This window comes from Lygodium microphyllum, chromosome 19, assembly GCF_053477565.2.
Source record: "Lygodium microphyllum isolate KBCC chromosome 19, Lygodium_microphyllum_v1.1.10, whole genome shotgun sequence".
NCBI lineage: Eukaryota > Viridiplantae > Streptophyta > Polypodiopsida > Schizaeales > Lygodiaceae > Lygodium > Lygodium microphyllum.
Window position 1 is genome coordinate 17,264,017 of NC_141153.1, and position 16,023 is coordinate 17,280,039.

Genomic DNA, 16,023 nt, shown 5'->3' on the forward strand with positions numbered 1-16,023 from the left:
TCTGTTACTTGAAAAGGCCTATAGTATCGCATACTAAGCTTAGTGAAAAGACTTTCCTTGCCTTTCCGCTTCTTTAAGCGTGCCTTTTCAAACCGCAATAGTACCCAATCACCAAGTCAAAATATCAATTCACGACGGTGATGGTCAGAAGACTAGTGGGATGCAATGGAACCATGAAACCGGCATGTTCACTGGGAAGGGCGGTAGTGTACAACCAAAAAGAAAAACCAAATAAAATATGTAATAAAGAAATCAACAAAAAGGTAATAGTTGTCACAGTCTTGTGACAGTCTCCACTCCCCTTGGATAGTCAAGTGGAGCTACACCTCCCATTGTTGCTCCATCTACAGCTTGGCACCTAGTTTTCAGCCTTCAGCCTGCCTATATCAGTTGTCCAGCCTCCTTCGACTACATCCCTCACCCTCATATAGCTACTGCCTCACTCGGGCACTTCGCGCACAAATCGGTATATTTCCTGATCACGCTTGTTGTTGTTGTCATCATCAACCATCAACGTCAGTCCAGCTTGCTTTTTCAGCCTGATCAGGCCATCCTTCATCAGCCATACACTACTACAGCTGTAGCCCACCCTTTCTTTGCTGCTGTCGGTGATGAGTGGACATCATCTTCCAGGTGGTACACTGCTGCATTTACCAGCTCCAACCCTCTAGATTGCTGCTTTTTGTTTCCAGCCTGCTGCTCTTCCATTCTCAATATCTTTTCAATTCCGGCTATTGGTTATGGACATTGGGATCCATCTCTAGTGGACATCACACTCTGACTGCTCCCTTAGTTGGATTGCATGAAAGCCATCGGCTGTTGGACAGCTTTGCCCTTAAGCATCTTGTACACTCTTTCTATAATTTAGAGCATTGATTCATTCACTTCATATTCGTGTTTCTTTGTTTGTATTTTTGGTTTTGCATTTTGTGTTAATTGTGTTACTATCTCAGGTAGTCTGTTTTAGTCGTGTTCATCCATTTTGTGTCTTCTCCAGTGTTCAAACCCTAGCATATCTTCATAGCTTGACCTATGTTTTGTTAATCTAAGATAAATGGGATTGAAAGCTGAAGAGTCATCCTTTCCCACCTCGAGATGCACACGTCTAGGCTCTAGCTTTTAGTTGTGATACAAGACCGATGGTCTCTTGATACATGATGTAGGCTTTGGTTGTTGCTATCAATCCACACTTGCTTGGTTCCTTCACCATGAACACATGTGAGGAGAGAAGAAAGGAGCGTGCTAGCTTCTCGTCGTTGAGTCTTAAGTAAGAGAGAAGTTGTCACACTCTCAAGCTTAGGATGGTTCTCTTACAAGCACACTCCACCCTCACTCAAGCTCAAGCTATTGAAGATAGAGATGAGAGAACAAGATATAAAGAAAGAACTCGATTAGATTGTGCACATAAGATTTAACCTTTCATCTTGTGGTTTTGAACTTTATATAAATTTGGATAGGGTTTCCACCTTTTTAGTTAACTTTTTTGCCATCTCTTTTGATCACAATTCCTAGCTCTTGGGCTTGGTGTTTGCGGCATTGGCTCATGAGATTGTACAACTTGCACAAGAAGCTTGAGTTCTAGGGTTTCTAGAACTTGGATGCTTCCATTTTTTATCATTCTATCATCCTCCATGCAGCATGGTCATTGAGTGCTTGTTTGTGTGCTCTCATATGAATCTTGATACTCATGTTTTACATGGTTAACAAGTATTTCTTGGTTTGCTTGAGATTATTTCAACTTGGAACTTGAATATGTGAGAGTTTGGCTTGGTGTGATTGGCTTCTCATTACAACACAATTGCCATACCAAAATTTTGAGGCATGCTTCATGGGACTATCTTTTGTGGCAACAACTAGTGAAGTGGTATACAAGGACAAGCTTGTGTATGTGAGGACAAGTGGTCTAATCAAGTACACAATGAGTGAGCTCCTTGGATACAAATGATTGCTAAGCTCTATAGGAGTAAGGCTTGAAGGAAAAAGCAGTAGTAGGGTCACACAGTGATCAAGGATGCTTGAAGAGTGAAATTGGAAAAATAGTTGTGAGGTGTCACTTGCCAAGAACCTATGGTCTCTAAGCCCTAGTATGTTTGTAAGCAAGGAAAATGTTCCACCACTTTTGCTGATTAATGCTGGATACTCCTCTCTCCAAAAGAAATCCTGCAACAGCAAATATGCCACATATTTGATTCCTTGGTCTATAAACCAAGAACTTGCCTTAAAGCAAAGCATCACACCACATTTCATCTTTCAGGGCAAGAGTCACATATTTTGTGGTGGAAAATTTAGGTATCCCTATTTAGGGCATCGAGGGGATTTGTACTAGTAATCTCATTGTTTATGAGTAGATTGTAGGTTGGGAACCTAATTTTCAATCATTAGGACAGATCTTTCATTATACATTTGTCTGATATATATATCTTAATTCTTTTTGTTGTTTTAATCATTGGCTTGCTCTTATAACACATTCCTAATTTGGAACCACAAACTTTTTCATATGCTATATATTTCGTTCTTCTCTGCAAATATTTATCATTTGAATCTACTTGCAAATCTAAGCATGAATTTTCTTAGTACACCACAAACCTCTCGGTATTAAACCTGTATGCATCGCTCTCTTTGCCTTGTTACCTGTTATCCAGGTAGGCCATGTGAGTATGCAATGACAAGTTATCTGAAAATTTTGCACAACTTTATGTTTTTGATTTTGTCAATGTTTGGATACTGTGCAGGCCCAACAACTTGCAAAACTAGTAATGGATGTGGAACAAGGTGGCTTCGACAAAAGTGCACGAAATCCAAAAGCTCTTTGCAATGAGAAGTAAGAAATGGCAATGATTCATGCAAATATGAAGCTTTCTTTTGAGGTTGAGATATTGGTGTGCTGAATAGCCTGACAGATTTTATTTCACTAGTCTGGCTGCTGTGGTGTCAATCATTGGGTCAATGTAGATATTACTGAGTTCTCTTGCATGAATGAAAGTGTTCCTACTAATTTATTGAGTAGTTCTAGGTGTTGAAAGTATTGTGGTGGAAATCCAATTTCTCACTGTGCTAGATGCTCACTCTTCAAGAGTTTGCACAATTCTAGACTCAAATGTTGACAGTATGCATCTCATTGGTGTTCAAGGACTAGTCCTGGGTCCTTGGAAAGTTGCTTCCTAGGTGAGCAATCACCTTTCCTCCTACTTGGGTGTGCCGACTTGGATACCAAAAATAGCATATCTCTAGTGCTTTATAGAAAGTGTGTAGGTCTACTACACATTGTACTGTACTTGCAAATCTTGGTACTGTGAGGAGTGTCCCATTCTTATGCTGGAGTGTAGAGGGAGATTGTCCCATTCTTAATCTGGGTATGTTGTACCCATGTTTCTCATTTAGTGGATGCCATCATTTGTATTCTTTGTCTTTTTGCTTTATTTCTCATTTAGGAATGTCTGCAATTTGCACTCTTAACATGGCATCTAACCTTTGGTATGTGTTCTCAGCTATAGTTGACCCAACAGCTGGAGTTATGCATCACGACTTTTCCCTTATAGCCTGTTTGATTGGGACTAGACATGGGATGCATTTGACTAGAGTTAGTTTCTTTTCAACTTTTGCATGTTACATGAGAAATGAACCCCTCTCTCTCTCTCATGAGAATCTCACAGGAGAACTATGACGGGAATGATTTGACACTGGAATGTGATGCTGAACAATGGGAATGAGGAATCTGCTAATGTGAAGGAAATGGAACAGCCTGGACGCAAAGAGAACTGCTGATCTGCAGGTTGTGGCTATACTGGAGTGACTGTCGTGCTGTGCAGACTGATGTGAATGTACTTAGACTGAGGTGAATGTGCTCAGAAGCTTGATGTGCTGTGCAGGCCGACATGAATGCAGTACTTGGTGAATGTACTGAAATCGCAGGTGTACATAGATTGATGTGACATGAATGTACTCAGACATGTGTGCATGCAGACCTGTGTGAATGAACTGAGATTGCGGATGTACTCGGACTGATGTGACATGAATTGTGAATGTACTCAGACTGACAGCGTGACGTGCTGTGCAGACTGGAGACCTGCATGAATCCAGACTGATGTGAGTGTAGTGAGATTGCAGATGCACTTAGACTGAAGTGAATGTGCTAAGATTGATGTGAATGTTCTGAGATTGCAGATGTACTCAGCCTGAAGCAAATGTACTCAGACTGACGTAATTGTGCTGAGAAAACTAGTGGACTATTGGGGCTGAACATATCTATAATGACTGCAAGCAAATCAGTACCACTATTTGTATGACTGACTCCGTGCATGGTGTGTGATTGCATTAATCATGTCAAAAGATGACGTACCAGTGAGACAGTAGGGTTTGCGGGGAGGAACACGGAGTGAACTTGGCAAACATGGAGAAGAGAGAAGAAACTTTGATAAATGGAATGGTGAAGTTCCGAATCATGGAGTGAATGTGATACAAGGGAACAAGGATTCCGTAGCACAAGGAAGATGATGAAGACAACCATGAACCACAAACCGCAATGTCCTCTTGAAGGGGTGTGAGGATAGTGGAGAGGTTGGAGAGAAGAGGTGACGGACTGAATGAATCAGCCGTGGTGAATGAATGAGAGAGTGGCCTATAAATAGGCATAGTCAATTTAGGATAGCGCCTCTTTTTGGGGCTGCAAACCCTAAACGCAAACCCTAAACACAAAACACAGAAACACAAAAACGCAAACTGCGGGTGAAGGGTTTCTCAACACCCCCTCTCAGGCCCAAAAAGAGGAACAAGAGAAGAGTGAGGTGGAGATGCAATGCTACATGCTGAAGAATGCTCATGCAGCAGGTGCCACTTGGACAGTGTCCCTCGTGGGGAAATTGTTCACTTGCCCAAGCATCCTAGAACATAGATGATGAAATCATGCAATGCATAGAAGGAATGTCGAACTTTGTGTGGTGCCGAGAACCATAAGGATATGCCCATACTCGATCTCGGGAGGTGGCTCAGGAGGAAGAAGATGTAGAGGATCCTGAAAATCCAAGATTTCCACCGGAAAGGGAACTTGCAATAAAGACCAGTAGACAGAGTGAACTGGAGAATCCGAAACTCAACCTCGGGAGAAAAGCCACTAGCTCCGTGTATCCATGTTGGAAGGAATACAAAGGTCTCATCACCAAGTCGTGGCTGAACCTCCGAGGTCTCGATCTAGGTGGTACCTGAAGATCCTGGGTATCAGTAGAAGAGATGACTGGTTGAAGACAGCCACCCCAAGAAAGTAGAGGATGGGTGAAGAACTTCATGTGGAGTAGGTTTCCCCTCTGAGATGGGGGAGGTGGAGGGGCCCTCGTTGAAGTCGAAGAAAAAGTAGATGCCCCCTTTGAGGGCAAAGAAATAACATCTCCCTCTGAATCCCCCTCTGAAGTAGATAGGGAATCCAAAAACTCATGGATCACGGACTCTGAAATGTCTGATGACGAAGGAAGTGCCGCCGGTCGTGTCGAAGAAGTTATTTGGGGTGCCTAAGAGCTCCCAGAGGTAGCCTCTCAAACCTGAGTAGTGGAGGGTGGGGAAGGGTGGGGCTCAGAATGAGCAAGAGGTGGGCAACATTTGCTGTCTCTTAGTGGAGCGGACTGGGTAGCCGAAGAAGAGGAAGGAGTTGAGCAGACACCGTCTCTCGAAGGAGCGGACTGATGAGGAGACGATATCAAACAATCACCGTCTCTCAATGGAGTGGACTGTAGAACTGCGGGCTGTGGTAGCCACTGTACTTAAAAATAGGTGGAAGAAGACAGCCGCTGGCATTGCGACGATCTCCAAGAGGTCGTAGCACCAATCGATTCTCCATGTGCTTGAAAGGACTTAGTGTTCATCGGATGCGTCTTATTGCCTTGAGCATGGTACTTTGATAGCCGATGTAGAACGATCTCTGGGGCCCAGAAAGGAGAGGTGGCACAATGAGCTTGGTGGAAGACGCATATACTCCGGGGGCTCTGATACCATGTCAAAGGATGACGTACCAGTGAGACAATAGGGTTTGCAGGGAGGAACACGGAGTGAACTCGGCAAACATGGAGAAGAGAGAAGAAACTCTGATGAATGGAATGATGAAGTTCCAAATCATGGAGTGAATGTGATACAAGGGAACAAGGGTGCCGTAGCACAAGGAAGATGATGAAGACGGCCACAAACCACAAACCACAATGTCCTCCTGAAGGGGTATGAGGGTAGTGGAGAGGTTGGAGAGGAGGTGACGGACTGAATGAATCAGCCATGGTGAATGAATGAGAGAGTGGCCTATAAATAGGCATAGTCAGTCTAGGATGGTGCCCTTTTTGGGGCTGCAAACCCTAAATGCAAAACGCAAAAACGCAAAAATGCAAACTGTGGGTGAAGGGTTTCTTAACAAATCATGGGGATGCATGCTATGGAGAAATGTAAACATGAAACTGTGGAACAAGAATATTTGGGAGGTGAATCTAGAATCTTGGAATTTAGGGAAGAATTAAATGCTTTTAGGAAAAAAAGAACTAAATGTGCAAGAAGGATTACAAAAGGAGAAAGAGGCACTGAAAGCACGCAAAAGGGAGGTCCACTCATGGCAGAAGTTTCGAAGACAGCACACAAGGAAATAGAGTAGGCTAGCCCATCGATTGACGTGGTAAAAAAGAACAAGGGAACATTAGTAAGTAAGAGTCAAGACTCAGGTAATGAAAACCACCCTGGAAGAAGAGGCCAAGGGAAGAGCTATGACATTACATGTATGGGTAGTAGGATGTGAGGAGAAGGGCAGCCCATAGGAAAATGTTAAAACACTTGCAGAGAAAACTGGGGTCTCAGAGGTACCTATAGCTAGTGCTTGGAGGGTGGGGAAGGAGCACTCTTAAGTCCATGGTTTTAATCCTTCACTTTAGGGACAACAAGAAGAAAAAGGCCTTTCTCTCGAAAAGGAGAGAAGGCTTATCTAGATGAGAACCTTACCACAGCCCAAATAGGGACATTGTAGAGAATAGAGGGAAAATGGACTGTTTACAAGGATGGAGGGGTCATCATTGCTGAAAGAAGATCCGCATGACAATATGAGGCCTATGAGACACTTAGAATGTTAGTTTGGAACTACAATGGAGCCCTATGCTTGGATGCTGGCTACTTTAAGGATAGTTTCTGAAATATAGAGATAGCCATGTACACAAAAACACACCAGGTAGTTGATTAATAGATGTGCAGGGAAACATGTGGGAAAGTGCATTTCATCCAGTAGCTAGAAAACTAGAAACTACTAGGGGTTTTGGAGCTATGGCCATACTATATTAGGAAGACCTCAAAGGGATTGTGCAAGTATCGAAGAGAGATGATGATGCACGATACCTATGGGTCAAGGTATATGCAAAGAGACTATGGGATATATTCATTGCAATATGCTACTTTCCCCTTGCAAACTCAACCTATGACCCACACAAGATGGATCGCCCTTCAATATACTTACGAGGACATTTTGCAATATGCCGCATGAGGAGCATATTGTTAGTGGGAGATTTCAATGTACACATTGGAGATAGAGTGACTTTTACATGCACGATACTTATGGTCAAGACACATGTAGAGAGACTAGGATTTATTCATTGCAATATGCTACTTTCGTCCTACAAACTCAACCTATACCACATGGGATGGATCACCCTTCAATATACTTACAAGGACGTTGTGCATGATACTTATGGGTCAAGATACTTAGGAGCAATGATGATGCACGATACTTACGGGTCAAGATACATGCTATGGGATATATTCATTGCACTTTGTTACTTTCCTCCTACAAACTCGACCTATGCCACACGACATGGATCGCCCTTTGATATACTTATGAGGACATTATGCAATATGCTGGCATGAGGAGCATATTGTTAGTGGGAGATTTCAATGTAAATGCATTTGAGATAGACAAGGCAAATTTAACATGCATGATAATGCTATGTTCAAATAGATTGATACAAATGAAGTAGGTCTTTGCAGGAGCCCAAAACAAAGAAGGGAGCACCTATGGGACACATCTACTCGCCTAGGGAAGTGCACATAGACTATCCATCTTTTATGTCCTACCACAATGGCTAGGATTAGATACTCTTAACATGTTGGAATCACAAAGGAGGGGCAAGTACTGTGGACTATTTGATGAGCTTACTAGCATTGATACTAGACATCCAAAAGTTTAAGGTATCTAAGAGACCAATTGGCAAAGTACCAGATGATGCTATTCTAAATTTTGCAATCTCATGTGGACATGTGAGAGATAAACACCATGCCTCCCTAAACATCCCAAACACTACTTTATAGACAACACATCACACTTCCATAGTGGTTGACTATAGACTAGTTTACGAACATAGGATTAGAGCAGATCATTGGAGGAATATATAAGGAACTTAGGAGAGGCTGTGCATAGCTCAGCCATGTATGTATTCCCACTCCCTTGCCTTGATGGATGTTGGGATATAAAGGCCTGATAACCTCTGTGTATAGTACACGCACATTGTACATGTAAACGCACCCTTTACGTGTCCCAAGCATAAATACATTTTATTCTATGTACCAACACATTGTTGGTACACTCAAATCGACTCATACCTTTCACTCTGCTTACTCTCTCTCCAACCGTCACACATTCTCTCACGCTCACTCTAGCTCGATCTTCCTCTCTCTCTCTCTCTTGGTGCTGTGCCCCCTCTTGGTCCAATAACTGGTATTAGAGCAAAGGGTGAATACGTCCTTCAGACAGTTCGAGCTCCTGGCGACCAGTGTGTCGGGCAGCTGATGTGACAAGTCCAGTGGCGGGCAGGCGTAGTGGTTGTGTGATAGGCGACAAGGCAGTTAGGCGCAGGCTGCAGCGTGTTGGGCACGACAGCAGGGACAGCGCGGGCTGAAGCATGTTGGGCGACGATAGGTGACTGGGCGACAGCACCGGCAGGCAATGTCAAGTCGGGGCGCCACATGACAGATTAGCGTGCCTAACCTGATGTCATGCAATAGGTAGGCGGTGCCACGCGACCTGCTTGACGGGTCAACAGATCCCCTTTCTGCCGTTTTTTTAAAACCAAAAATTCGTTTTTCCTTAAATTCCTTTATTCTCTTCCTTAACAGAGTTCACACGTGGAAGCACAATTTCAAAATCTGTGCAAATCTGGCCAGAGAATTTGGGGCTTTTCCTACATTTGATCTCATTTAGGCCTAACAGTAAATTCCGAGTCAGAAATTGCAGACATTGTGAGAGGTGACCCAAATTAAATTGGGGATTTTGCCAATTTTGTCGAAATTTTACCTTTTTGAGTAAAATTTTCTGACATTAGATCCAAGAAATTTGGAGCTTTTCATGTATTGGCAAAGCTTTACTCAATTGTGTCAGATTGATTGACATTAATGTAATTTTGGACTTGAAATTTTTGGGATTTGCGCAGAATTTGGTAAATTTCTGCATCTTTTACCCGTTCGTTGGCTGGTTCATGTACAAATAACAGAAATTTACTTCTGGTTGAGAGAGATTTGGTGAGAAGTGGTGGGACCTATACTACATCCCTATGACTGGGTGTTCAAAAACCCAAAATTCTTAGATCCTATCTAGCCATGCACATGAAGTTATTGTTCCACTTTCTATGTTTCTAGCGATATTGGCACAATTGGGTTACTTAGAATGCCTTTATGTTTAACTCCCATTTAGGCATTTAAAGTCACATCGGTTGATTGAAATGCCTTTTTTCATTGCAATCTAATATTGTGCAACATGCAAGGCTTCTCCCTCGAAAGGATTTGGTCTCAAGGCATATGGCAGTTTCCTCTACTACTATGCCATCCATTTAGGTCATCTCCAACTCTTGTACTTTCCAATGATCAATATAATTACCCTTTGAGAGAGAGAGAGAGAGAGAGAGAGAGAGAGAGAGAGAGAGAGAGCGAAAAAGAGAGAGAGAGAGAGAGAGAGAGAAGAGAGAGAGAGAGAGAGAGAAAGCGGAGACGCGATGGTGCTCCTGCGTCGTCCCGCCCTGCCATCGAAGGATCTGGCGCGCCCTGCTGCGGCCCTCGTCTGCGTTGCCGCCGCCTGTCGCCCTCGCCTGCAATGCCTGCCCGTCGCCCTCGCCTGCAGGTCCCGCCTGACGCCCTTGCCTGCACGTCCCGCCCGTCGCCCTCGCCTGCAGGTCCAGCCGCAGGTCCCGTCGTCACGCAGGTTCCATCCCGCAGGTCCCGTCGTCCCGCAGCAGGCCCCGTCGTCCCGCCTGCAGGTCCCGTCGCCTGCAGGTCCCGCCGCCGTCGCCTGCAGGCCCCGCCGCCGTCGCCTGAAGGCCCCCCTGAAACCACTTCGCCTGAGTGCCCCCCCCTGCCCCAGCTCCGCCCGCACATCCGGTAGAGGTGCGCCTTGCCAGATTTCAGCCCCTTTACAAGTCGCGTCTGTCCACCATCGTCGAGGGCTGCATCGACGCCTGTTGCTGCCTGTCGCACCTGCTCCCGGAGCTGTCCAGACGCCCTGTTTCCCAGCTCCTGTGAAACCCTAAACCTGACCCTCGTCAGAGAGGCAGCGTCCGGAATCGCGTGCCCTCAGCTTTGTACACAGAAAGAGAGAGAGAGAGAGAGAGAGAGAGTCTCGGTCAGTCCTTCGGTGAGATCAATTTGTCATACACGATGGCTGGTTTGGATCTGGATTTCCTAGACCAAACGGTGGCAGCACTTGGCCCGGACTCTGATGCTGAGGAACCCGAGGATATGGTTCCGTGCATTGAAGAATTGCCCCCGGGTCCTGACATCCAGCCTGCGGGCAAACGTACCAAGCACACCCCGGAAGAGATAGGCGTTACTCCAGATCGTTCCTATGCGCAGGTTGCTTCGGATCCGGTGGACTCTCAGGAGGTGGACTGGGAGCATCTGTTGGAATTTGCCAACACTCTGCTTGGTGAATATGTTTAATACAACCAGGAAGCCTTCTCTGCCTCTGCTCCAGACGATGTTCTGGAAGCTACCGTCGAGCCAAAAACTGTCCTACGCTCCTTTTCGATATTTTATGATCGCGCGGTGATACTCTTCTTCACCGGTCGCATTCCGCTGCTTTTCCGTATTCGCCAATGGCTGCAGAGTCTGCTACAAGGGGAATGTGTTGAAGAGATTTTTGTTGGATCCCGGGGCTTTTTCGAGGTCCTCTTGAAAACAGAGACGCACCGTGCTGCTCTTCTGTCTAAACTGCCGTTGTTTTTTGATCGTCGGTTGGTTCATGTGGTTCCATGGCGCCCAATGGCAGATTTCCAGCGCCTCCTGCAACGTGAATGCCCTGTGTGGGTAGAAGTGGAAAATTGTCCGGCTGTTTATTGGCCGCTATTAAAGGATGCTATGGCCGCTGTGGGCACGGTTCTGGTCCCTCCCAGTCTCAGGGCTGCGAATCGCAACCGCTTGTGCATGTTATGGGATACTGCACGGAAACGGCCTGTATGGTTACGCCTCAATTGCTCTGGCATGCATCCGTTACACTTTCGTTTGAAATGGGGCAATTTTGCTGGCCATTGCTTTTCCTGTGGACAGTTGGGGCACTTTATGGCTGAATGCCCCGAGCAACAACACGTTTCAGATACGGGTGATGTTGCTCCGCCCATGGAAGATATGGTGTGTGATGCTCCGCCGCTGGATCCTACTCACCCGTCCCACGTTCTGGCCAAAGGTAAACAACAGGTTTCAGGTCTGGATTCCCGTGCTACTGATTGGGTTGAAGTACGCGCCAAAAAAGGCAACAGGATTGGTGCTGGCATGGAAAGTACTGCGCCTTCTACCTCACACGATTCCATGCGAACATATATGCGCAGGAAGGAAATGATGTCGTCAGAGCGCTCTGCTCCTGCTATGGTTTCTTCAGCTCCCCGCCACCAGCCCGCCAGGAAACTGTATTCGGATCGTCTCAAGGGTCCACGTGCATAGCTGGCTTTTGATACCAGAGGCAACGTCATTACTCCGTGGGACCGTTGTTACCCACGTTCCAACCCCAAGCAAGCCGATATGCCCTCAACTTCCAAATCTGGTCCTCAGAACTCTTTTGCGGTGTTGGCAGATTTCTTGGATGAGGGAGTTCTGGACATTCTCGCCGACAAAGTCAAATCGAGGCAAGCTGTGCCTCGTACCTGATTGTGTTTTGTATACACATGAAAATAGCCACGTGGAATGTGCGAGGAATTTGTTCTCGCCACAAGTAACATGCCATGTGGACTGCATTGTATGAGAATCAGTGGGATGTCCTGTGTGCTGTTGAGCACAAGAGTCACAGTGACGCCGGTAAAGTTGTGGATTGCCATGGCTTTCGTTTGTTCTATGCAGGAACATAGGCCATGCATTATTCGGGTGTGCTCATGATTGTACATGCCAAATATCAGCCGGTTCTTATTAAAAATGATGTTCATGGCCGCTTTTTGGTGGTCGAAATCTTATTCGAAGGGGAAATCCTATGGTTACTTGGCCTCTATGCTCCGAATGATTCGTTATCTCGCCGGGAGCTTTGGCAGACTTTGCAGACCTCCTTGTCACTTGGCAGACGCGGCTTCTTCATGGGGGATTTCAATATGTGTGTTGATTCTTCCCAGTCTACATCGGAGCACTCGGTCATGGATGCGCCGGAAAGTCGTATGTGGCACGACTTGGCTCTTGCTGTTCTTAAGCAAGATCTTTGGTCTTGGCTACACCCGTCTTCTCCAGGCTTTACTTTCCATTCGGCCCAGTATGCCACAACATGGTCGCGGTTGGACCGCATATATATCATGCAGGATGATGATTTTCTGCCTGAGATGCTCGAAATAAAAGTGTTGCAGCAATATGTCTTGTCGGACTATTTCCCTCTGCAGTTCGAGTTCCTTGCCCAACCCATTGCCCCCTTCAAGCAATTTCTGGAGAGACTTTCTTTGCGTTTCAACTCGTCCTACTTAAAGCATACAATTTTTCAGGGCTATATGCAGCAAATGCTTGACAGATTCTCCTTGGACTTTTCCTCTCAGGGCACTGCCTCATTTGACAGATTGCTCTCTAATGTGCAGCGGGTTGCTCGGCAATATGGGATCTATCATGCCTCTCTTTGTCGGTGCCGTCGACAGGCAGCGGAGGACCTGCTGCTTTTGGTTCGCTCTCTGCTGATGGACACTCCGGATGATGCATTTCTGCTTGCACTGGCCTTGCGGGTGGCCGATCTTGTTAAAGAATTCCAGTTAAAATCGTATCAGCAGGCCAAATTGCAACATCTAACAGAGACTTTGCAAGATAGTGCATGTCAGACCCACAAGTTCTTTCGAGCCCTCCATGCCTCTCCTGCTCGAGAGAATTTGACCAGACTCGAGGATGCACAAGGCCACCTTATCCTGGATCCACAGACTATTGTGCATATGTGCAGGAATTACTTCCGTGATCTTCTCGGTTCCGCTTCTCCTCCTTCCGCCCAAATTACTCAGGCCCGTTCGGTCTTTTATGACCTGGTCCGTAATCAGTTACCACAGGACATGCAAGCTACTCTGGAGTCAGATATTGGTGAAGCAGAGGTTATGGATGTCTTGTTACACTTTCCCAAAGATAAAAGTCCGGGTTGGGATGGTCTCACCAATGAGTTCTTTGAAGCTTTCGCTACCCAACTGGCGAAACCATTGCAGGCTCTGTTTCAGCAGGTGTGGGAAACAGGGATCATGCCTCCCTCATGGAAACAAGGACTTATTAAACTACTTCCAAAAGTTCCTTCGCCATCTAAGTTGACACACTGGCGCCCCATTTCTTTGATGGGTTCCATGTACAAAATTTTTTCCAAAGTAATGGCCGATCGGCTCCATAAGCATCTCCCTGCCCTTGTGCACCCTCTCCAGTACGGTTTCATTAAGGGCCGAAATATTCTACACAATGTTTTGAATGCCCAATTGGCCATTGATTATGCCCGGCATTCTAATCAGGAGGTGGTGTTGATTCAACTGGACCTGGAAAAGGCTTTTGACTATCTGGACTGGTCTTTTGTTGCTGACCTTATGTCTGCTATGGGCTTTGGTGCTCGGATGTCTCGTCTGATTTACACCATTAGTGCTGCGGCGTCTTCGAGAGTCATGCTGAACGGAGATGTTACTGAGCCATTTGCCCTTGCCCGTTCTGTCAGACAGGGGTGCCCTTTGAGCCCTTTATTCTTTGCCCTTGCGACACATCCAGTTCTTTCCATGTTATCACATATTGCCGTCTCTTCCCAGTTGGCCGGACTGTCGCTTCCTACAGGGCAACATTTCATTAGCCAATCCCTGGCGGATGATACTTTTATGATTTTGCGTGCGGACAAGGATAACCTTCGAAAAGCATTGGATGTTTGGGGTCTCTTTGGCCAGGCGTCAGGCCTTCGTATCAATCCGCTCAAATCAGCCATTCTAAGTTGCACGGAGTCGGACTTGCAGTCCTTGGACTGGCAAGGTCTGGTTGTTCCTCGAGGTTCCATTGTCAGGCATCTTGGATAACCCATTGGGGGTTGATGTTCCCCCAAAGCAGTTTTTGTAGTGGATTTCTCAGAACATGCAGGCACTCCGTTGGTCCCTTTTCCGCGCCATGTGTTCGGATGATCATCATCCGTGGGTCGCTATCGCCCGTTCTTTCCTTGAGGGTCATGGGCTTCGGCATGGCAATACCCGACTCCGGAGTTCTTGGTGGCACGTTCTTAATGCGGATTCGCGGTTTTCCAGTTCTTCTTCATCGCTGCTTACTCATTTGGTGTGTTCCTGGAAACACGTCCTTCGAAAGGCTCAGTGGCACCCAACGGAGGATCGCCTGGCTACTAACTCTTTTCAATTGGAATTGCTGGCAGTCTCGCGTCTACTTTCGTGGGAAGGTAAACATGAGCTTAGACCACAATTCAACCGGATGGCACGGTTGGGCTTGTCTTCAGTTGCGGATGCCACCCTCGCCAATCGCAATGTGCTTATCTCATTTCGTACTGCTAGGAGGATTTTCCGGATCCCTCGTGGATATAGGCCTTTATGGGAACAGCTCGTGACGGTGCTCCAGAACAGAGAACCCTTTCCTGCTCTTGCTTTGGATCATCCCTGGCAGGATTGGGACCTACAAGGCCGGCTGCCTTTGAGCAAAGCTTCTGCTAATCAAGTGTATCATCTCCTGATTAAAGACAATCAATGGCTAGTTACTAAAGCGAACGTTTTATGGGGATTGCGTAAATCTCGCTCCTGGTGGAGGGTCACTGTGATGGAGGGCTGGGTCAACAAGACGCCCTTTAAATATAAAGTCTTTCTTTGGAGAGTGATCATTGGGGGTCTTCCGCTTGCTTCGGCTCTTTCCAAGCGACGAATCTCCAATGGCACCTGTTTCTTTTGCACCACTACTATGGAAACCGCTCGCCACCGATTTATTTCCTGCCCCGTCGCTAAGAAGGTCTGGTTATTTTTGTCGGCCGTTTGGCAAGGGGTGGTTGGTATTGCACTGCGCCCCTTTGATTGGGTTTTGGGCCAGCCCAAATACCCTTCTCCTGCTCAGCCACACATGAAGCTCATGTATCACTTTCTTCGATACTGGGGCTGTTGGCATAACTGGACCATTCGGAATGCTTTTCTGTTTGACTCAGCCCATAATGTTCAGCGACATATTGTGAGGCTTAAGGGCCTCTTGTATTGGCAGTTAGCTCTTCTCCATCGTTCTGATTTGCTCTCTACGGAGGACTTCCGTCCTTGGCATATGGCAATTTCCTCCGCATCCTTGCCATGAAATTGTAACTTGTAGTGCTTAGCACCTCGTCGCATGATGACTTGCATTGTCGTCATGTATCTTGTAATCAAGTAATCTTGTATTTTTTTTCGTAATTAATACAATTACCTTTCACGAAAAAAAAGAGAGAGAGAGAGCATGCTGCCCTCTGCGTGTTTTTGCTTGGTGCATCTTGTTTGACCTGCGTGCCACCTCTGATGACACGCAAACTTGGGGCCTGGCAGCCCGCGTCTGCAGAAAATCTTATGCGTTGCAAAATACCCTCCACGCTGGCTTGTCCTAGTAAGCTGAGAGAGAGAGAGA

The 16,023-nt window shown here is 46.1% G+C and overlaps 1 protein-coding gene across 3 annotated transcripts in view; it reads left to right on the forward strand.

Moving 5' to 3' along the window:
- LOC148019608 (uncharacterized) overlaps positions 1 to 16,023 on the forward strand; it is a 111,188-nt gene that overhangs the window by 41,070 nt on the left and 54,095 nt on the right. For all 3 annotated transcript variants that reach the window (XM_087699717.1, XM_087699715.1, XM_087699716.1), the window contains one exon: positions 2,733 to 2,821. In XM_087699717.1, the coding sequence (XP_087555843.1) occupies positions 2,733 to 2,821 (89 nt within the window). The remainder of the gene's footprint in view (positions 1 to 2,732; positions 2,822 to 16,023) is intronic.